The 23,258-nt window shown below is 39.8% G+C and overlaps 1 protein-coding gene across 10 annotated transcripts in view; it reads right to left on the bottom strand.

Moving 5' to 3' along the window:
* The window catches only part of FRY (FRY microtubule binding protein), a 308,821-nt gene that overhangs the window by 159,094 nt on the left and 126,469 nt on the right, over positions 1–23,258 (bottom strand). For all 10 annotated transcript variants that reach the window (XM_074986277.1, XM_074986272.1, XM_074986262.1 and 7 more), the window contains exons 17-26: positions 18,150–18,257; positions 14,216–14,471; positions 12,252–12,434; positions 10,900–10,986; positions 9,103–9,362; positions 8,612–8,801; positions 6,122–6,246; positions 4,929–4,986; positions 2,749–2,840; positions 2,382–2,554 (exon numbers count right to left, since the gene is read on the bottom strand). In XM_074986277.1, coding sequence (XP_074842378.1) covers positions 2,382–2,554; positions 2,749–2,840; positions 4,929–4,986; positions 6,122–6,246; positions 8,612–8,801; positions 9,103–9,362; positions 10,900–10,986; positions 12,252–12,434; positions 14,216–14,471; positions 18,150–18,257 — 1,532 coding nt within the window. The remainder of the gene's footprint in view (positions 1–2,381; positions 2,555–2,748; positions 2,841–4,928; positions 4,987–6,121; positions 6,247–8,611; positions 8,802–9,102; positions 9,363–10,899; positions 10,987–12,251; positions 12,435–14,215; positions 14,472–18,149; positions 18,258–23,258) is intronic.

Here is a 23,258-nt window from a genome sequence, read left to right as displayed (position 1 = left end):
GATGAGAAACTTCTCTTCAGCCGCATACATTTTGTCCTGACCCTGACTTCCCCTCCTTTCTTTCCCCACGGAGGCGCCATGCAGTCTGGAACTTTCCTGCGCTCAGCCGCATCATGTGGCTTGACCCCGAACCAATAAAAGGCATGCTGCACAAGGTGCCAGGAAGCTTGCATGCAGTGAGGGTCCTGTAGCTGGCCAGGGGAAATCTCCCTGGTCAGTCACAGTTTTTGGTCAACAGAAGAAAATACTTTGTCACAAGCATGGCTGTCCTCTCAGAGGAAATTTCTGGATAGGCTTTAGGCAAAGGACAAGGGGCTGGCTATAGTCGGGGATCTTTTAGCTGGCTGGGGGAAGCTGCCCTCAGTGGTCATGATTTTCAGGGCTGTCTGTAGTAGGGGGTCTTTCAGCTGCCCAGGGGAAGTCTCTCTCGGTGGACACAATTTTCAGGTGCTGGCTATAGTTTGGAGTCATTTAGCCACAAGGGGGAAGTCTCCCTTGGTGGTCATGATTTTCGGCTGATGACTTTAGCCTGGGGTCTTTTAGATGGCCCTAGTTGTAATGGTTTCATTGAAGGCAATGTAGTAACTATACAATTACCACAGCTCTTGAAGTAAGTCTTGCAGCAAGGAATATTCTTGTTCTGAGGGTCTTTCTAGCAGGTCCAAACCTGGCTGGAGCCTGGGGTCTTTTATCCACCTGGGGGAAGTCTCCCACAGCAGAGATGATTTTTGGGGCTGGCTACAGTCTGGGGTCTTTCAGCCGCCCATTGAGCCATAACTTTTTCAATGAGTCATTGAAGTTTCAGTGTAGCACCTGTCTCTACTTAAACATATTTTTCTTCTAACACTTTTCCAGGAGATCTACATCCAGATGCAAATCCAAGCCTAGGCATGCTGTGGTGGGTCAGGTGGTGGGTCTCCCTGGGTGGTCACAATTTTTGGGGCTGGCTGTAGCCTGGGGTCTTTCAGCCACGCCAAGCAATAACCGTTTCAGTGGTTCATTGCAGCTTCAGTATAGCACCCATGTCTACTTAAACAAATTCTTGTTCTGAGGGTCTCTTTGACAGGAAGTCTAAGTCCAGATTCAAGCCTGCAAAGATCCAGTGCTTTTGCATACCATTTTCAAAAACCTGTTGGTTACGAAACCCAAAATCTTTTTTCTAACCATTCCTAAGCACTTTACTACCCCTTCCTCCCCTCAGTTATAAAAAGCACATCTCTTATACAGGCAAGCCAGACCCCGCCTGGAAAAAGGGACAGTTGTTTAACACAGCAGGGGAATAAGGGAAATGAAATGTGAGAAGATGTCATCAGATACCCACATCTACTCGCAGGGTATTTTTTCTTCCCACGCTGCACCAGTGAAAATAGCCGGAGTGCGATGGGGCTCGGAACTGTGGGATAGGTTCCCACAATACACTGCTGCAGCAGTCGATTTCAGCTACTTGTGTGTGGCAGCAGTAAGTCGATTTTGTGGGGAGCATGCAGGACGTGAGGCTGCTCAAAATCGAATTCATAAAATGCAGCATTCATAAATCGATGTTAAGAAAACTGATTTTAGCTCACAGTGTAGATGCAGCCAAAGAGATGAGTCTTACCAGAGCTGTCCCCTATAAGGAAGGGCGAGACGGAGGATACCTGGTGCTAAGGGTCAGATGGTGGAGGCAGCAGGGGTTACCTCTTCACCCCCCACCTCCTGCACTCACCACACAGGTGGCAGGAGTGGCAGCTTGCGCTATTCTGCCACGCTGCCCTCCCAGCCTGCCGCACCTCCCTTCTCTGCAGGCAGCAGGAGCCAGAATGGTGCTCCTCTTCCCACTGCTGTGGAGAAGCTTGGTGTGGCACAGTGCATCAGAGTGGAGCAGGCTGCTGCTCCCATCGCTCACATGATGAGTGCAGTGGGGAGAGAAGGCAACCCCTGATGCTTCTGCTGCCTGACCCCACACCACAAGTAATTCCTGGGTCTGGAGGAAGGGTAAGGGGGTAGGGCAGAGGAGGGGAGGGGTGGGGCCTGTGAAGTTGGGAAGGCTGTCACTGCCTGAGGCAGTGTGGAGGGGGCTTGCCCCAGGCACAGGGCCCGAGACAACCTGCCCCATGTTTCAGGCCCCTCCCCCTCCTGCCCTGACCCCTTTTCCCACCTTGCCTCAGACAGCCCTGAGTCTTACACATGTGCACTGCAAGCTGTGCTATATTTCTCTTTTTCATTCTTGAAAGAATTCAGTACTCTGGCCCAAATTCCCTCTAACACTTGATACAGAACAACCTGATGAAGTGTGGCCTATCAAGTGAAAAGCAGAAAAACTAAATAGTGGATTAATATATCAGTGCATTTACTCATGTATTAAATGTAGTTTTGTAATATAATGAGGTAATGTGTCATACCTGGAACACACTGAATCAAGTTGGCAGTCATGGCGCTGAAATGTGCTCTCATGTCCTTAAGGATTTCTACTTCTTTATCATTTTCAGCCTCTAGAAGCATGCGTGTTAGGTCAACATATTCTAAGAACAAGGCTCCAAGGGCTAAAGTATCCCTCTCTAGGGCTCCATTTGTACTAGGATAAAGAAAAGTTGAACCCTTCAGTATGAGTGACAGTGCATTTAACTTGTGATGCAACATAATTTAATCTTTACACATTATTTGAAGCTTCCGCATTTTGTATATTTTATAATTGTTCAAAGAAGCTATTAAAACAAACAGAGTAACAACATCAACCAAAGGAAATTCTTTCATACAAAACTGTCTTACCTATCACTTATTACACCAGCATCAGCAAGTAATTCAAAAATTCGCAAAAGCTGCAGTCTGAGCAGGTCTCGGCGCTCACGGCGTTTCTTATTCTTGGTTTTAAAAAGAGAGATACTTAACACATGGACAGGTGTAGACATTAAAATAATGCAAGCTTGGTCACTGAAGCTGCGTTTAAAGCAAAGCTGTATAAATGACTTATTTGCTTATGGTGGGTAACTATGACGTTTGTGTGTACGACAGTACAGGCAAGTTCACATTCTAACTTTCCTAACAATTCTTGAAGAAACATTTTATACCCGTTATTTGTTGCCAAGGAAGAAGTGGTCATAGTAGTTTTCAAATTCTGGACCAGAAATAATTGTTACTATTCAAGCTTTAGTGCTGAAAATACATTTATTTCATGGGCTGAAATATTATCATATGATATGCAAGAATGCAGCCTCTTTGCTCTTTGCAAGTGAGCATCAACAATACTTCCTGCAACCATGAGCACTGCTTGTATTTTATTCTTACATTAGGCGAAAGTCAGGTTTAAAATAACTCAGCACTCCAGACTTCCTCGTCACCTAACACATCCAGGAAGCTTACTTTCACCTCCAGAAACTCCCCCTGCTTTGCTCCTGACAAATGTGAAGTCAGCTATGTCCTATTATTTGCCTGAACAGCTGTAAGAAGAGGGACCTAATAGCAAGTGTGAAAAATCAGGATGGGATGGGTGGCAATAGGAACCTATAGAAGACAAAGCCCTGAATACTACAAAACTGGGACATCTGATTATCCTAGCTGCAAGTGCAGCCAGCAAATCCTTCCTGGGAGTGAAGGGAGATACAAAGATGATTTGTTTTGTCTTCCAGTGAATACCAAAAAGTCTGCCTCCAATCTCCTTCCCCTCTTCCTATTGCTCCAAATTAAAAAACAAAAAAAAATTCAAGGGAAGATAAAAAAAACTACTCACTGCAGTTAGTAGGGGAATTTGTAGATAATATGGCTGCATCTACATGACAGGCTTTACCCTGCAAAACTGGGCTTTTGTCAGAAAAAAAAAAACGTAGAGCATCTACACGCAAAATATGCTTTGTTGACAGTCTGTAGACAAAACTCGGCACATCCGCCAGCTGCACTATACCTCTCCCCAGGTATAACGCCTCTCTCAACAGTGTTCTGCCTTGTAGGTGCTCTGGGGGCCTTCTATCAACAGATAGTGCTTCCCGTTCACTGGGCAACCCTGTTCGCAGAGCTTCTGGTCAGCCATTCTGTGGACACAAGGCTGGGCAGTCTGGCTCCTCTATGTCAACAGAGCAGGTTGCTCTTTTGATCTGCAATCTGTTGACACAAGTTTTGTCAGAAAATTCCCTCTGACAGTCACTTCTGTCAACAAATGCTTCTTGTGTAGATCTGGCCTATAGGAAAACCTCATTAAAAGTCATATTTTCCCTGAGTACAACTTCCACCATAGTTGAAAGTTGTAGCAACATAATTATTTTGTTTAGAGGCGTGATTTGTTAGTGATATAGTTGTAGTAGTATAATCTCTAGTATGGATTCAGTTATAATCAGCACAAACGTACCATATATGGGAATAAGTTATACAGGTATAAGTTATTTTATTACATTTGATTGATATCAGTGTAACTGCATCCACACCCGGGTGGTTAGAGAACTAAAATTATATCAGTAGAATTAAAGAAGGGTAGATTTCGAGAATAGACAAGAACTAACAGAAACTAAACTCCCTGGTAAGACCTGTCTACACTACAAAACTAAATCACATTACCAACACTGTTGTCAAACATGTTTGTGGCTCAGTCATGTTACGAAATATTTTTCACATGCCACTGTAAGTGGGATTTCATTATATCTAAATTCACGATGGAAAAATAAATGCATGTAGCTCTTTCCTCCTCTAAACTTATACATCAAAATGTATGAACTGCATATTTTAAATAATAATAATAATATTAATAATAATTTAACATTACATAATTCATTTAAATTCAGTTTTAAATAGAATTGCTTTAAGTAATTTTTTTACGTACAATTACTGAAAATTTCTTTTATTAAATGTCAAATTTGAGTTACCAAGTGGATCTCTTTGTTTTCTTTTTTTAAAGAAACACATTTACTACTTTTAACTTCATGTTTCATTTTTAATAAACAAATCTCATTTCTTCAACTAACCTCTGGTCTTCTTTCTAGGGCTTCTTTCATTAAGGGATGAAGTTCTTCTACTAATTCCCTGAATTGAAACAAAACAAAAAACAAACAAAACAAAAATATTCTAAACAAAATCCTTCAGAATTGTGTCTCTTTTCATAAAGTAAATGCTTCTAGTAAGAGTTTCACATTGCACTCTGTAAGGCTTTTGTAACACACATGCTGATCTGTATAGTGCAGGGATCCTCAAACTGGGGGGTTGGGACCCCTCGGGGGATTACGAGATTTCTACATGGTGGGTTGTGAGCTCTCAATCACCATCCCAAATCTTACTTTGCTTCCAGCATTTATAATGGTGTTAAATATATAGGGTGCACCTACACTTGCATTCCTCTTCCAAAAGAGGTATGCAAATGAGGATTCTTTTGAAGATGGGGTTTACTTTTGAAAAAGCAGCATCTACACTGGCTTTCTTCTTTCGAAAGAAGCTCTTTCAAAATTAGAATATACAAATGAGGTACCAAATATGCTAATTTATACCTCACTTGCATTTTTGGTTTACCTCACTTGCATACTTCTTTCGAAAGAGGAATGCAAGTGTAGACGCACCTGGGATAATTGAACTCAGAGGCTTCTGTGTGAAAGGGGTCACCAGTACAGAAGCTTGTTTAAGAACCACTGGTCTAATGCATGTTCTCGCCCAGCTACATATTTGGGTACTGATATCCTTATGGTCCAACAAGCAAGGACAATCCTTAGGAAGGTTTCCAGCTATAGCTTTTATTTTGCCCATGTTTGACACTGCAGTTGGGCGGCAGTTTCTATATCAATGAAGCAAGAAAAAGCACTAATATAAACAACAAAGAATCCAGTGAAACCTAAAAAATTAACAATTTTATTATGGCATAATCTTTGCAGATTGGTAGTTTACATTAAAGCTAGTATGAATAGAAAGGTAAAGTTTATTAGTGTTTTTTTAACATTACGCTATTGGGAAAAGCTCCCTTTAAATTCCACTCAGAACATCCATGAAATACATCACAAGCATACACTGCTAATTCAGTGCTACTTGTCACTCCCCAGTCTCTTTCTCCCACAAAATTCATAGCACTGACATTTTAGAATTAAAATTTTAAAAATTAATAATTTTACATGAAAACAAAAACAGCACATGTATTAAAAGCAAGTTTCTGATATTATTGTAAACTGTGCAGCACCTGAAAACAAGAGAATTTGTTCTTCCAAATCCTAATACAAGTGATTCTGTGATTTCTATGCTTTCAAGCCTCATCAAAGGTACAAGCTGCTTCAACAGGACTCCAACAGATGGGGATCCTATAGCCTAAAATAAATGTATTAAGAAATCACCAACATTTAATTATTAGCATTGTCCATACCAAATAAACAATTACAGATTTCAAAGCATGAATTGGCATTCAACAAAAAAGAATATTTTAAGAGTCAAAAAGGGCCTTTTGCAAATGATAATAAAATTACTTTATGACAGTGGACATGTTCTAACTGGCTGCTGTCTACATCATATCCACGTCTGTAACATTCAGGAAATATCTGGATCAAACTTACTTAAATCACTGATTTTGTTTATGACTTAAATATGTGGTTTGAACTGGGATGAGAATTTTCTGGGTCATTATCGGGGCTCGTCTGCATACTTAGCTTAATCTAATTCTTGACTCCCCCCACCTTCTGCCCCTCTACTTTCTGACTTGCTTACCTTGATAATATTTTTTTGATTTGTCAACCTTGATTACTACTTTTGGTTCTCTGTGCCTTAAATATTGAGTCTGTTCTGGTATGGCTATGATCTGAAGAAGTGGGTCTGTCCCACGAAAGCTTACCTAATAAATTATTTTGTTAGTCTTTAAAGTGCTACTTGACTGCTTTTTTGTTTTGATAGTATATAGACTAGCATGGCTTTCCCTCTGCCACTATTCATTAAAGTGTGCTCAATACATAAGAAAAAAGTTTATTATAACTTGTTTTGCATTTAAAACTGATTTATCGAACAGTTTATCCAGCCATTCATCCATCAGCAGGAAGCTGAAGTAGACAAATTCAGACTGGAAATGAGATATAAATTTTTGTCAGTGAGAGTAAGTAACAATTCCCCAAAGGTTCTGGTGGATTCACCACACGTGATTTTTTTTCTGAAATCTAAATTACACTTTTTTTTTCTTTTAAGATGTACTCTAGCAATTAGTTTTGGGAAGGTCAATGAGCTGTGTTATACAGCAGGTCAACCTGGAAGATCACTGTAGCCTTAGAATGTTTCAGTTTATTGTTAGCATGTGGAACTGATTATTTTTGACCAGTAGGTCACTCAAGATTTTAGAACCAGTAGATGTCTTCCTTTCATATTTAGTTTTTATTGATAGATCGGAAAAGAAAAACAAACTTTCCTGCTTTTTCAACATTCATCTGCTTAGTTCACTTTGCATAAAGCAGTCATTGAAATGGACTAGCTGAATAAACTGAAATGCAGAAAGGAGCCTCTTCATCTACAGGAACATTTACTGCTGTCAAAAGCTGATTTGGCACTTCAACTACTCTGGGCCCAGGAGCTTAGCCAGCAACTTCCACCAGTTAAGTCGGATGGACTTTCTTTAAATCCTGGTAGCAAACATGTACTCTAAAACTATTTTTTGTGGCTGACTTAACACAATTTAAATATAGAATAAGTTTAAGCCTTACCATAGGTTGTCAATTTCAAATGTAATTTTGAATAGCATATTTTTAATAAATAAACCTAAATTTAAATAAAAAGAATCTGATTTTAATTTTAAATTATTTTATCCATTTGGTTTAAAAGTCTTCTGTATTTTCAAAACTAGTATTGCACTATATTAAGTATGTTATATAATATCAACAAAAGACTCGGCAATGAATTTGTAGGAACTACTACATTTCTCAAGAGCGACTGCTTAGGCCAGGGGTCAGCAACCCCTGGCACAGGTGCCAAGAATGGCACGCAAGACAATTTTCATTGTCATATGATGTTGGAACTCAGCCCCACTCCTCTTCCCCTATGCAGCCAGGAGCGTGCTCAAACCATGATGCCTGTGGAGTAACAAAAGACCAGCTAATGCTATCAACCACCACCTAAACAGTAAAGTTATACATCTTAATTTATTTATTAATGACCCTGTTGTAAATAGGACTTGTAGTGATTTTAAAAAGTATCACCAGCACTTGGACCATACACAGAGGTCAAAAGGTTAAATTTTGGCATTCCACTTCAGAAAGGCTGCTGACCCCTGACTTAGCCTTTATGTCATTGCAATAATGACTCAAAAATACATCGCCATTTGTGACTTATTGCTTATGTATGTGTTATAACAGTACTTATCAGAGTGACCTGCATTAAATACACGATGCAAGTTAACTTTAGCAATGTATGTGCAGCATTTCCATACTTTGACTATATGCTACCTAGAATACAAATTACCAACATAACACAGGAATATCCTAAAAATACCATGGTAATTGTTAAATGTTTAATGGAAACAGTGTAATGTGCTGTACCAAATGTGTGTTTTCCATAATAAGCAACAATACTTGAACCAAATCACGTCATAATATTCCTCATATGTACTTTTATCACTACTACCTGACTTGCATATGTAAGTTCTTTTAAAAACATATTTAAAATAATTATGGAATAATTCATTTGAAGCAAGCCACGTCACCTTGTTATCGTAGCTCACTGTTCCATCAGGAGTGGTAGCCATGATCTCTGGAGTTGAAGCACGTAAGTGTCCAGGGCTCATAATACTGGGTTTTGCCACTCCAAAGCAGAGAATAAGATAGTTTCTCCACAGAGTTACATAGTTGTCTCCACTGCTTGCTGTACTTGTTTTCTTTGCATTGATAGGAATACTGGAATTTTTAAAAAAAAATTGTTAATTCCAGTTCCCAGTTTTAATTAAAACAAACCAAGTTGAATAACGACAACGATAATACTGTTACACTATTATAAGATGGAAAATAAAATCAGTGAAGATAATAAGAAAAGGTATCATTACAGTTTAAAGTGATGATCACCATATCATATTCCAAATGTTCTGATACAATTAGCACAGATAGACTGTCAAACTGGTCTGAAAACGTAGGACTATAGAATTCATAGAATAATGTCACTAACCCTTAACAAATCAAAATGCTGTACAGTGTCACTTACTTTGGATCCACAAGAGGCATTATTAGCTGTAACCGTGTAAAAGCATACGGCCAAGCATAGCTAAGAGCTGTAGGACAATGTTTTGGTAAATTCTCTTGTCTAAGAAAACTGAAGAGGCAGAGAACCCATGGATCTTTAACTGACTGTGCAAATATCCAGACATGAGAAGGGCTTTTCACATCATAATGACTATTTACTAAGGCTGCATTCCATTCCACCAGCCATTGCAGATCCACATTGTGTGTTAATGGTAATGTAGTCTGTGGAGAGAAAAATAAGTTAAAATCACAGTAATAACTTATTCCAACTATGCAGGCCACAGTTCAGCAATGCACATTGGCATTTACTTCCTAAATAAAGACATCTGCTTAAGCATTTTGCTGAATCAAGGGATTAAATGGTTTTAAATGTCACTTCCTGTTGGCAAGAGCTTTTGCTATCAAATGGAGAACCATTTCCCCACTGAATATCCTTTTGCTCTTTTCTTAAGAAACGTATCTGTGGGAATAAAATTAAAACATGCAAACCTGGTACACTAATTGTATTAATTACATCTGAAAAACACTGATATTACTGGCTTAGAAGCTTTTATGTATAACTGTATGTCAGATACTAAACTTCTTTATTGACAAACACAAAACAAAGGAATGAACAGTGACTGAGCAGGACGATAGATGGGCATAAGTTTTAATGTACATATTTACATATATACATACACCAACAAACGTAAAAATAGCTCCCCCACCCCGGCACTAAGATACATCTTTGCTTGCACGTTGTATTCCTGTACCTCACCCACCTGACACAAAGCCTGTGTCTTTCCTCATGTTTGTAAAGCACCTAGCACAATTCGTTGCTCCTGTAGTACAGTGAATGTTTTATGGATTCCATGATAAGAAATCCAAAACAAATACTGATGCTTTGAAAAAGGGAGGTACAGATTGAACCTCTCTAATCCAGCACCCTTGGGACCTGAACAGTGCCAGACAAGAGAATTTGCCGGACAATGGGAGATAGGGTTACCATATCTACCTTTCAAAAAAGAGGACACCCCTGAGATGGAGGGTATCTGTATCAATATGTACCAACTCATGTTGTATTAATGCACTACATATACTGTAACACATTAATACAACATGAGTTAGTAGATGCTGATACAGATACACTCCCTTGCAGGGGTATCCTCTTTTTTATATGATAACCCTAATGGGAAGTCATTATTGTCTGGCAGGATTACCAACACTTTCGCTGCTTACTGGGCTCTGAGAAGACATTTAGGGGTACATTAGAGCTAAATAAAAGCACAGAGGTCTGCGAGCCAGGACTGCTGACTGTAAACACATTTATGGGACCACAGGAACTTGGCCACACTCATGATAACCGGGCATCCAGCTAACTAAAATCATGCCTAATTATGGATCTTGCCAGACAAAAGAATTCCAGATTAGAGAGCTTCAACCTGTACTATGTACAATAAGGAGAAGATTCTTGGTGTAACTGCTCATAATTCTAGTGATTTCAATGGAGCCATGACAATTTGCACCAGCTGAGGATCTGCCTTTAAAAGCCATATAATAATTGGTGGCATATTGTAGTTGTCTATTATTAGAGAAATTATCTTTGGCACTGGTGTGGCACTAGGGCTTTTAGAGAAGCAAGTTGTGTTCATCTGAATAATAAATGTAAAATGTACAAATGTGTATTTCTCATAGCTTTCTTTAGCCATTATACATGTATTTGTTCAGCTCATATGCTTGGTGAGCCATTAGCTGTCAGTGAAAACAAACAGGTACTTACTGAATCCGAAACCGCCACATGAATAAAACTTTCAAGAATAGAAGAACTTAGCTGATCCATGACATCAATCATAGGCCTGTCATCATCCTGTACAAATCAAGGTAATAGCAGTCAAATACTTCCCTTAACTAATTGATTGTTTTCATCTTTGTTTAATACACGAAACAGAACTCCATAAAAGGCTATAAAATACAGAACTGGTAAAAAATATACATTCAGGTGGTTGTCTTGATGGATAAATTTTACTTTTCTGTATTAATCTGAAGGTCAAGCCCACCTTGTGATCTGAGAGAAAGTTATTTACTGGCCTTAGTTCACTGTTTACTGAAGAAAAGTCTGTATCAGGAAATGCCATATACAGTAAACTCCTTGATATTCGGCAGCCCCTGTACTGGGAGGTTGCCGGATATTCCAATATTCTGGATAATACAGAGGTATACTTAACAATGCATAACACTAAAGAAAAACAAGATCAGATATTAAGAAACAATCAAAGATGTATGCAGAGTACTTTATTTACCAACAACAATAGTATTGTACACTGTAAACGTATAGTGTATTTGCTGCATTTATTTGTGTTTACTTTCACTATATTGTACTTATGGAAAATGTAACTAAAATTTACTTTTGGTCAAACTACTGGTTATTTGAGAGCTCTGGGTGATAGAATGCTGGACATGAAAGAGTTTACTGTAATTTGGGACATCTAGTACTAAAGGATTAAAAATTTAGCTTAACTGTTTAACTAAAGGATTCATTTTCCATGAACACACATATTTGTATTCTCAGGCAGCTAGATGGTTCAGTGGGGCCCTTTGTATACAGTAGGACTCTACACATTTTTAGACCTGTACACAAGAAAAGAGTTAGATTTCTGTACTGTACAAGGAATATTATATGTGAATAAAGTGAAATGTTTACTGGCCTCTTTTGGTGGATATGCTGACATAGTGTAATAATGAATTTTAATATTCCCTAAAAGTTAACAAAATATAAAATTATTTGCACAGTTCCAAGAAGAATTTTACAGTATACCATTGTTTACTTTATAATAGAAAAAAAACTAGCAAAGGCTTTCATGTTATCCAAACTGGATGTTTTTTGTGAACAATAGAATAGGTTTTGCACAAAGAACATGTGATTAGTGGTTTATTGTCAACAGTCTATAAGCTGTAATATCTGAAATAATAAGACCAATTAAAATGGCGGCTTTCGAATAGGTCAAATGTTCATGTTTATAATAAATCACCTGTTTTATTATATATCTTATGGTGAAACAATTCTGCTATTTTTAGTTTAGAGTTTTACCTCTGGAAACATTTCTTTTGAAACTTCTAAAAGAAAATTCATACCTCTGCCTGCCCCAGGGCAAGAAATAAAGCACGGATCTCTCTGAGAATCAAAACCGCTAATTTCCGGGTAGCAACCTGGAAACTACAAAGTAGCACCAGTGCAAATCCTTCCACAGCATGCAATACACTGGAGTAAGGACTTCTCTCAGACTGTATCCTATGGCTGGAGCCATTTGGTATCAACTGTAAAGAAATGACAAAATGACATTCAAAAGAGAGAAATATTAATGAGGCTTAATGATGAAGTTACTTAGAAATGCTCTGATATCACACAGCAATGGTGAGCAACTTGTGGTCTGCAGGCTGCATACAGCCCCTTAGGGTAATATGATTGTGGTCTGCGAGACATTTTGCTGATGTTGACTGTATGCAGTCACCACACCCTGCAGCTTGCAGTGGCTACAATTCATCATTCCTGGCCAATGGGAGCTATGAAGATAGCGTCTGCAGGCAAAGGGGCCATAAGGACATGCTGGCCACCGCTTCCTACAGTTCCCATTGTCTGGTAATACCGAACCACAGCCACTGTGAGATGCAGGGGGGCAGTGCCTACAGATGGTCAATGTCAGCAAAATGCCTCACAGCCTGCAGTCAGATTACCCTGCTAGGTCACACTTGGTATGTGGGCTATAGGTCATCTGCCAATGTCTTAAAAAGAACTCAGTCCTCCATTTTACACAAAGGCATTTGAGAAAGACATGGTGAGTATGATAACAAGATACTTGAACGTTCGACTGAATCTTTTATACTTTGACGGCCTGTCCAGGGAATACTAACAAACAAAAATTACTTGAAATTTCTTTTCAGAGCAAATGATTTGTTCTTGCTTTGCTGAGTCTCAAAAACTGCTGATTGCCCTCACAATCTTGAAAGCCAAGCCCTTTTAAGATATCTCAGTTTGGGCATCCAGGTTATTGAATGCCTAAATTCACTTTTGAAAATATTGGCCATAAACACCTGTTTATCCACACAAAATGGTAAGGAATTTATTTGGCTATGCTGGAACTGAGATAAGCTAGATTTTTCATGTTAATGATGCACACTGGGGGACATGTTCCAAACAATGTAATGATTTTTTTGGCTAAAAGGGGCTCTTAAATTTATTATTTGGAAAACATTTCATTCCCTTTGATGTTAGCAGTAAAATGACACGACAGTTTCATTCGTGACACAATGTAACACTTAGGAAAGGTTTATATAGATACTCACAAATCAGCAATCATAGGTGACTGAATGTGTGAAATGCTATGTTCTTTTAGCATTATTTGTTAGTTACAGCCCTGGGAAAAAAGTCTTCCTGTCTGCCCTGGCCTTTCTATGTGTTTTTGTTGAGGAGCCTATTTTTGTTTGACCTGCATTCTCCTACATTCCTGCACTACAGATTCAACCTCTCAAGGCCAGCACCCTTGAGACCTGACTAGTGCCAGATAAAAGAATTTGCCAAACCCTGGGATGTCAATATTGTCCAGCAGCATTACCAACACTTCCACTGCTTACTGGGCTCTTAGAGGACATTTAGGGTTAAGTAATAGCACAGAAAACAGAGAGCTATGACAGGTGGCTGTAAACAAACTCTATGGCACCACAGAAAACTTGGCCACACCTGTGATAAGTGGTTGTTCAGCTGACTAAAACCATGCCAGATTACGGATGTTGCCAGATTCAAGAGTGCCAGATTAGAGAGGTTCAACCTGCACAATGACATGGACTATGCTACAGAGGGCAACAACTGTTCCAGGCACACTTAATTCTCTTCAACATGAGTGGATGGACTAGAAAATAATCTCTTTGGGTACCTTCAGGTCTTCCCTACATTTCTAGACTTCTATGTGAGAGCTGATCTAATTGTTTTATAGAAAAAAGTCCGACAGCAGTAAATTCTGGTGGGCACAATCTGAGTAAATAACATATACATTAAACAGAATCGGTACAACTATTAGAATGTAGGTCTCTTTTATTGATACCTCAGATGATCTGCTTTTTGTCTGTTCACTGGCTTTTCCTGGAGTGTGTATTACAAGTTTCCACTGTGTAAGCAACTGTAGCAGCAACTTGAGGGAAGTATCAAGAAGCGTGTGATGCATATCATTCACTTCGCGTAGCAGAAAGTTAGTAAAACCAAAGAGCACATCCTCTCGCCAGTCAACAAAGTCAACCAGTAGACCCTGAAGAGAATTTTGTGCAATGTGTCGAAGTTCATCATCCATGTGGATAGAGAGTCTGCATTTTAAAATAAAAGTGATACTAAAAGTGTAAGCACCATTAACTGGTGTAAGCGAGAAAAGTATAAATGAATATAAACAATAAAACTGGCAGAAATTTCCCAAAGTTACTGTAAAATTTTATAAAACTGTTCAAGCTTTTATTGTTATTGATCACAACCACCACCGCGAACATTTTATAGAAATGTTTGCTATATCAGGTCATAAATACACAAATAGAGCCAAAATATCAGCAGTGCTGAGAGCCGCTGAGGGCCCAGGTGGGAGGGGACCTGGCTCCCAGGTACTGGAAGGGCGGGGCCACAGGTAGAAGGGGAGGGGCTTAGGGCAGTCAGCCATGGGGCTCCCTCACAGTCCCTCAGAGCCTCATACAGAGGTGACACAGCGCACTGCAGCAATTTGAAGGGGCATGGCACTCCAGCTGCCACTGGTACTTTGGCAACAGTGGTGGCTGGAGCTCCAGACCCCTTTGAAATGCTGAGCCTGGAGGCAACTGTCCCCATTCCCCAACTCACCCCTATCGGCAGGCCTGCAAAAGACATACCTGCTCCAGTCCCACAAGGTACTATAGAGCAGCTTTACAAGCAATCTATTTCTTCACTTTCAAGAGCATGTTTCAAACTAGCTGAAATATGGTAACTTCCCCTTTCGGCTTTTGAAATCAGCTCTTCTGGAATTGAAATCCTGTGTGAGTATGCAAATGAAGTGAAAGATATTTAAATATGCACCTCATTTGCATTTCTGATTGGCCACATTTGCACATTTCTAATCAGCCACATTCTGAAAGGGAGGGGCAGTATAGCCATGGCCTTAAAGATCAGTATGCTCAGAAAACTTCTAAATGTGTTACTTCCATTTTAAATCTTCATTAACCAAAAGTTGGTAATGTTTGTGGATGGGTTACACTTTCCAATTAATCAAGCAAATTCCCAAATAAATTTAGCTGTCACACAACAGTTACACATATAAGCAGTCATGTGGCACTTTAAAGATTAACAAAATAATTTATTAGGCGATGAGCTTTCGTGGGACAGACCCACTTCTTCAGATCTTAGCCATACCAGAGTCTGCGCTGGTGTGACTATGATCTGAAGAAGTGGGTCTGTCCCATGGAAGCTCATCGCCTAATAAATTATCTTGTTAGTCTTTAAAGTGCTACATGACTGCTTCTTTGTTTTGATAGAATACAGACTAACACAGCTATCTCTCTGTCACTATCCACCAGTTAGCCATGAAGATGTATTTGAGAATAAATAGGAAGTAATCTAGATAGAACCCAATCAAATTAAGTAAGCCAAATTCTTTTCCATTAAAATTGTTCTATGTGGTGTAGTCGAAAGAAAAATTTGGTCCAGTGTGTGGAGAAGCTAATTGACACCAACAAGGAGTCTGAACATTTTTCATAGGAGAGTCAAAGATTACTTTATTCTATGTAAGGAAAGCCCAATTGCCATGGAACTTTATCAACAGAGAACATGACTACAAATTGGACTGCTTCAGGGTGCTGTGGTGGGACAGGTTCCTACTCTAGTCAGCAATGCGTAAAAGAGTTCCTCTAAGTACCCAGGAGGCCTGACAAGGCCAATATTAGGCGGCAATGTTGCTGACAAATGCTGCAGGGTGAAGTGGGAGGGGAGTCCATCTCCATGCCCGTTGGGGGGCAGGACCAAAACCAGAAGTGGTGGGACCAAGAGCAGCCAACTCTCAGTGCCGCCTGAACCTCAGAGCTGCACCCTCCCCAGTCCCCGACAGCCATGCCCAGCTGGAGCAATGCTGCTACAGCATTTCAAAGGGGCCCACAGCTCTGGCTGCCACTGCTGCGAAACAGCAGGCCTGGGGTCATGTGCTCCCTTTGCATTCCCCTGTCAGCAGGCCTCTTGAGTGGCATACAGGGGAAAGGAGAGCAGAGGGTAGAACAGGGGCTGCTTATCCAGGAAAACTGCTAAGATCCTCTGCTGCATGGACCCTCTAGAAACATAGAGGGTTTAATTCATTTTTCCTTTATTAGAGACTGGGCCCTTGAAACACACAGGGGAGTATGGACCCAATTCCTCCTTCAGAGACAACTGACCTTCCACTTCAACAGTGACAGTAAGGGTGAGCCCAGACTGTTTTGCAGACTGCATGATAATTTTGTTTGCCTTTTATATTCTGAATTTCTGCTATGCCCAGAAGGGAGAGGACTGCCTCCCTTAGACCTATAGTCAGTGGCCTACAACCTATAGAGCTACAGCAAAGCTTACTATCAGGGAAAGACAATCTGGGATGAGAGATGTGTCCATCCTCAGATCTAGAGATATAACCTGTGACAGATCCACATGAAATTCTTCACAAATTGAGAATCACTGAATTTCTCTGGCACTACAGGAGGGCACTCTGAACACAACAGTTCACAAAACAAAGCAATAAACTGAGATTACAACTGAGTCATTCTTGAATTTACTCTTCCTAAGTGACACATGGTGGTAATGAAAAACAAAATACAGTCTAAAACTGCCTTCAAGTGCAATTTCCTGTTAAAATGCACTGGACAACATTATCAAGCAAGATTAGAGTTAAAACTAGCCTTAAACCATAGCTCTGTTACTGTCACAAAATAGAGGACAAGTCATCATGTAGTATATTCACAGTAGTAAGTACATTATTTTCTCACAATTCTTGTTGAGCAAGAAAGATCACCAGAGTAAGTCAGTAAATATTCATTTGTTTGCACTTTAGACCCTTCCATTTAAAACTTCCTTGGGGATTTGTAATGAATCGATCCCAGTGCACAGCAAAAGGCAGAACTTGAGCTTAACATCTGCTTTGCAGTTCATAATTCGAATGTAGCCGTCTTGGAAGAAAACCTAGCTTTTGAATTACAGATCCTTTTTGGGATTTGCCAAAAGACACATCTGTTCTATAGAGAAAAATTCCAACTAAAATGTGGCAAAAGAATCTGTTAAGACAGAGATGTTTAATCTGAAGAAAGGAAAACACATTAATAGCTTTTTATCCAAATATCAGAGCTCACACAGAATGTTATTGAAAGGTGACCCAGGATGCTGTACTGCTCTTTTCAAAAGGATTGTAGTTATTGAAGGCTGAATCCACAAAACTTCACATGTTGGTATAGATTTTAGTTGCAAAATGTGATGAGCCCTGAACCTTAAGTGAGAAAACACTGTAATGTATTATGGAGCTTAGAATTATAGAATACTAGAACCAGAAAGGATCCTGCACTCTCTGTAGGAAAAAATCACTGTCTAGATCATCCCTTGGAAAGCACAATCTTTCTAAGTATACACTCTATGACATTATCCATATCATTGACGAAGACACTGAACAGAATCAGTCCCAAAACTTTAACATACTGTTTATGGTAAAAATAGTGTGAATTATACTTCATAATACTAAAAGTAATTTGTTTTCAGTGTTACTCTGGAGTGGGGCGGCAAATCTATGTGCTGATCCATAGCATGAAAAACATCTCAAGGCAACACATTTGTTTCTGTATCACACTTTGGATTTTAGGTAGAGTGCCTCCTCTGTAATAATGACGCTCAGGGTCACTCGAGTCTTAAGGTTTAATAACAAATTATTTTGAACATGTAGGTGTATATAAGAAATGATACAGACTAATACTCAGTTTCACCCTATTCCTGTCGATCAATCCTTTCAGTGTTCACACACTTACCTTGCCAACAAGTCGATCAGCTCGAGTTTTGACATTCCATCAGGAAGCAATCGAGGAATAGCAGCAACACATGTTCTGAAAAGATCGATTTTTGGTTTTCTCTCACCCCTGAAAATTTGAAACAGTTTATGGATCACTAGAAGCCAACTAAACTTTAGAAATAAACATGTTTAAAAATTATTGCCTATTATGAAAAGGATATAAAACTTCTAAAAAATGTATTTGAGTGTGAGACCATTGGTAAGGGTCTTGGCAAAAAGTCTAAGTGCTAACAATATAACAATAAAGAAACTTCTCTAAAATACTGATTTTAGCTGTTCTTTGAAACATGATATTTACAGGGTCCTTGGAAAAATCACAACTACTAAAATATTTGCTTATTTTTGTGCACTTTCTGTACACAAATATCCAACTCGTAGCCACAGTACAGTATCCAACAAGGCCAATATAATGCACAGATTAAAGCACCAGGTTCTGAACCTTCATATGACACTGGCATGGAGGATGCCTCACCACACCCACAGACCATGTAGTGATTTGGAAGTGGGCTGGTGGCACAGCCCGTGGATGGGTGTGGCCAGAGAACCTCTGCTAATCAACAGCTGATGTAATAACTCCTTCGAAGCTGTTTATCAGCTAGCTCAAATTATAGTGATTCTAAATTGTGCAAGAGCCAAACTGCTTCCAGGCAGCTGTATGGATTGGGTGAGCACAAAGCTCTGTCAGAACCAAGGACTAGTCCCAAAATCTTGAAATTTCCTGAAAGCATGTTATGTTTCAACCAATGACCATCTTAATGACAGATATTATCAAAAGCCTGGCTTCTAGCTGTGCCATGTCTTATGGTCATTACAAATATTTCTGTGAAAATGCAGAAGTAGAGTATATTCTCCAAAACATGATCATTAATATTAATATTTTTACCCAGATACTCTGCTATTTCGTTATCTGGCAATAGCAAGCTATATACATAAACTAAACAAAGTGCAATACGTAACAGGCATAGTCCTTCGTACAAGAAATTATTTGTATTGCAGTAGCACCCAGACACACAAAACAAGATCAGAGCTTTGCTGTGCTACGTGGTCTGCAAAAACATGTAGTTAGGAAGAGACATTCTCTTGAAGATCTTACAGTCGAAGTGACAAAGGATGGGCAAGGAAACAAAGGCACAGAGAAGTGATGAGACTTCCCCAAAGCTATAAAACCCAGATCTCTCAAGTTCCAGTCCAGTACCCACTCTAGACTATATGGTGTATCACATGTGAATATCTTATTCTTATGAGAAGTAAAACAAATGGCATGAATTTAGAAAAACTTAAGACTAGCGCACATCACAGTCTTAATGCACTCTTGAAATTATTATGGTAACAGGTACAAACACAGCTTTTTCTTATTATAATAAATATATGTGAATTTAATGAAAGAAGAAGAAGAAGAAGAAGAAGGAGAAGAAGAAGAAACTGTGGCCCTGCATGGTGGCCATCACTTCTCAGTACATTTTCCTGTAGTCATAAGCTACAATTTGGACTATCAAAAATATAACAAATCCAAAAGAATATTCAGTGTTCTACACTTACATTGTACTATGAATATTATTTCTCATGGGCTATGTCTACACTAGTGAGTTTTTCCAAAAAAGCTGGGGCTCTTTCAAAAAATCCTGCACAGCCTACAAGCAAAATGCATTCTTTTAATATTAAACTGAAAGAATGCAGCATTTCCTCTGGCTGCCCTCTTTCTCTCTCAGGTGAGGAAGACCACCTTTTTCCAAGGAGTCTTTCAAAAAAAATGTGTGTAGATGCCCTGGTGGCCCTTTTTTGAAAAAAGCAGTCCTCATGGCGCTGGATTTTTCGATCTCTGGCCCGTTCTTTTGAAAGAATGGGGAATGTGTGGACGCTGTCTATCGAAAGAGCAGATTGATTTTTAAGATCTGTTTTTTTGTATGTGGACACGCTCATTTGAAAGAATTTTTTTTTTTTAAGAGATCTTCTGGAAGACCTGCTTTTGAAAGATCACAGTCGTGTAGATGTAGCCATGATGAGTTAATTCACCATAGTTGTATCTTAAAGTGTATTTTAATTGAAGAGAGATTCTCGTTATGAGGAAGATTTGAATTTGCTTGTGAAGCACACTGAGATCCACTAATGAAAAGCACTGTGTACAAGCTAGACATAGCTATTATCTCTAAATGATCATTTTGAATTTAACAACAATCTAATCCCTGTGATCCGTCCTAGTACTTTTTTAATACTGATACCACTACAAGACAAAATTTGGAGAGCTTCTAGGCAGATAAATGAGATCCAGGATTAGATACTGAATTAGCACACAATTCTTTGTTACCTATCACTAGGGCTATTGTGTTAAGTGCAGCTTGTGAACAGTTCAAGAAGAAACCAATGGCAGATGTGAAAATATTTATAAATATTGTGTCTTCAAGTCATTACAGAAGTTTAGCAACTGTCAAGAGCACTCCAGTGGGAGGTTTCAAATTTGACAAGACTTCATATTCAGACCTCATCTGGGTTCCTGAGGGTTTTGTGGACACAACATGCAAGTTTTTATGAAGGAGCAGCTGACTCTTTAGTGATCTCTTTGATTCAGAAGCCTATGTTATGAATTCTGAATGAAGTTGCTTGCACCTGTCTTCATTTGGAAGGACAACGTTTGCATGCAGGGGTGGGAAATTAAAGCAGAAAGGGACTTTTTAAAATCTACAGAAATCTTACAGTAATAATAAAAATGTGTATATGAAATTTAGGCATATGCTTTGGACATTGTGTAGAGATTGGAAGACCCCTGCATAGCTGCAAAATTTGTATTTGCATCTTATCCTGAATCTGCAAATATGGTCCATGGATGTGAATGTCCAAGGATCCAAGTGGATATCCCCCCCAGATTTGCAGGGTTATGGTATAAAATCCACAATCTGCAAATACAAAGCAGATATCCACAGATTTCTGGGGCTCTAAAAATGGAAGGTTCCACAACATTTAGGAACTGCAAGAGACATTTTAATGACTTTGTTCTGTTTTGGCCAATTCTGGAAGACCAGGTACTTCAGGACCTGGTGTCATTGGCAACCCAGGGCTGGAGCTGTTGACAATCTCCACTTCGCTGTTGAGACTTACATTTCTCAGTAGGATGAATGGTTACCGAGATGCTTGTGGTGGGATTTCAGCTGGGAGGTTTGTTGTGGGGTGGTCACGAAGCACTGGCCCTAAAGACTAACACACACTGCCCCAAAACTGTTAATATGTTTAGGATTTGGTACAAATTCCTCATCCCATTATCTCAGTGTGGAAGTGGTCAAGCTTCGGGATGAGGTGATAGCTTAGTGGTTAGAGCATTAGCCTTGTAAACCCAGGGTTGTGAGCTCAATCCTTGAAGGGGCTTTTTGAGGGTTTGGGACAGGTTAGGCTTAAGAAGAAATTTATCAGGGATGATGTATCTCCTGCTGTAAAGTGCAGGGGACTGGACTTGATGACCTTTTGAGGTAATATAATATATGGAGATAAACATCTCATAGGGCTGGAAAGGACCTCAGTTGGTCATTGAGTCCAGTACCCTACCCCCTTGGCAGGACCAAGCACCATCTCTCTCTTGGTCTATTTGCCCGAGATTCCTAAAGTGCCCCTTCAAGGATTGAGCTCACAACGCTGGGTTAGCAGGCCAATGCTCAAACCACTGAACTATCCCTCCTCCTTTCCAGTTCTGGCACCTGAAAAAAATGTTGGCCTGGGAGGCATTCCTGGTAGAATTTTGGGGGAGCTTTGAAGATCAGCAAATTAGTACCTGCATCATGAGAAGGTCTTGGAAATTGAGGGATTTACACCAGGATGATCATTTGTTTAAACACTGAGGACGTCAAAGACAGACGTGGGAGGCTGACGTCAATCTATTATTCTACAGGAAGGTGCTGAGGTGAAAGTCTGCCCACGAAAGGGGTAGGAAGGCATACATGTCATTTAAGGATGGGCCTTCTTTAGTCACAGTAATGAAAGCTCCCTCACAATGTATGAGTTTGTTACAGTTTTAAGATGGGGGCTGACAACTTGGTTTCCAGCTCATAAATCTGGTTCCCATACACTCTGGATCAGGGTGGCTACAACAATGGTGAAATGGATCTGGAGGTCAAGGCATTGGGTGTTGTCATTCTAAGGCATCCTGGATGCATGTGAAACCCCAGGTTGACAATCAGGAATAATTTTGTTTGTGATTCCATTTCAGACAATTGCAGATGAGTCAGGCATTCTGTGGTGCAGATCCGTGGGCACAATATTCCGTATACGATCCCCAGCAAGACTTCTGGATTGACAGAAGGTTCACAACTGGGCCTCAGACATAAAACAATCTGGAGGTATCAGGGCAGGAGGGGCATGACACAGCACCAGCACATGCCCGTTATACTCTGGTGACCCAGGAGCTGGCACCAGATGTGATTCATTTTTTAATAATTTGTAAAAATGCAAAGGGGTAGACTTGATGCTTTGAAACAAGAGGGACTTGGTATGGATCCTAGAAATGTTCCCAGGAGTAAAATTATTTGGACTGATGCAGGGTGTACAGTAATGAACAAGGCTAGGATGTAGAGCAGACCTACATGGCTAGGAAACATGAAGAGGGATGTGGTCATGTTCATATGTAATCAGGGGAGGGGGTTGTTGTAATTTCTCATGTGTGCATACTTTACAGGGTACCCGCGTTATTCAGGGAAGATGGGGTCCACCTATCTGACTGGGGAGCTGATCTGTTTTTGGCTGACATTAAAGAAGACCTCAGTAAATGTTTGGGAAGCCAGCTAAGTACAGCGAGGAGGCAGCCAAGCTAATTACTGACCTCTCCCTATGTCAGATGTCCAGTATAGGTTCTCCACTGGACAGGGATATGGTGATCAGATAAAATGGACTAGTCAAGAATTTAAAGGAGCTGAGAAAGCATCCATAGGGCTCCCATGAATAGCATGGTGGGGAGGCAAACACCATCTGCCTTTTTTTTATTCTTAACAAGAGACATGGTTCATCTGCCTGGACTAGAAGAAAGGTGTGTATCAAAACCTTTAATTTTTCCTAATGAATTTGGACATTCAAAATGTTCTGAAATGGC

Source organism: Carettochelys insculpta, chromosome 1 (genome assembly GCF_033958435.1).
Source record: "Carettochelys insculpta isolate YL-2023 chromosome 1, ASM3395843v1, whole genome shotgun sequence".
NCBI lineage: Eukaryota > Metazoa > Chordata > Testudines > Carettochelyidae > Carettochelys > Carettochelys insculpta.
Note: the sequence above shows the minus strand (reverse complement) of the source record. Positions and strands in the feature narration are given on the sequence as shown.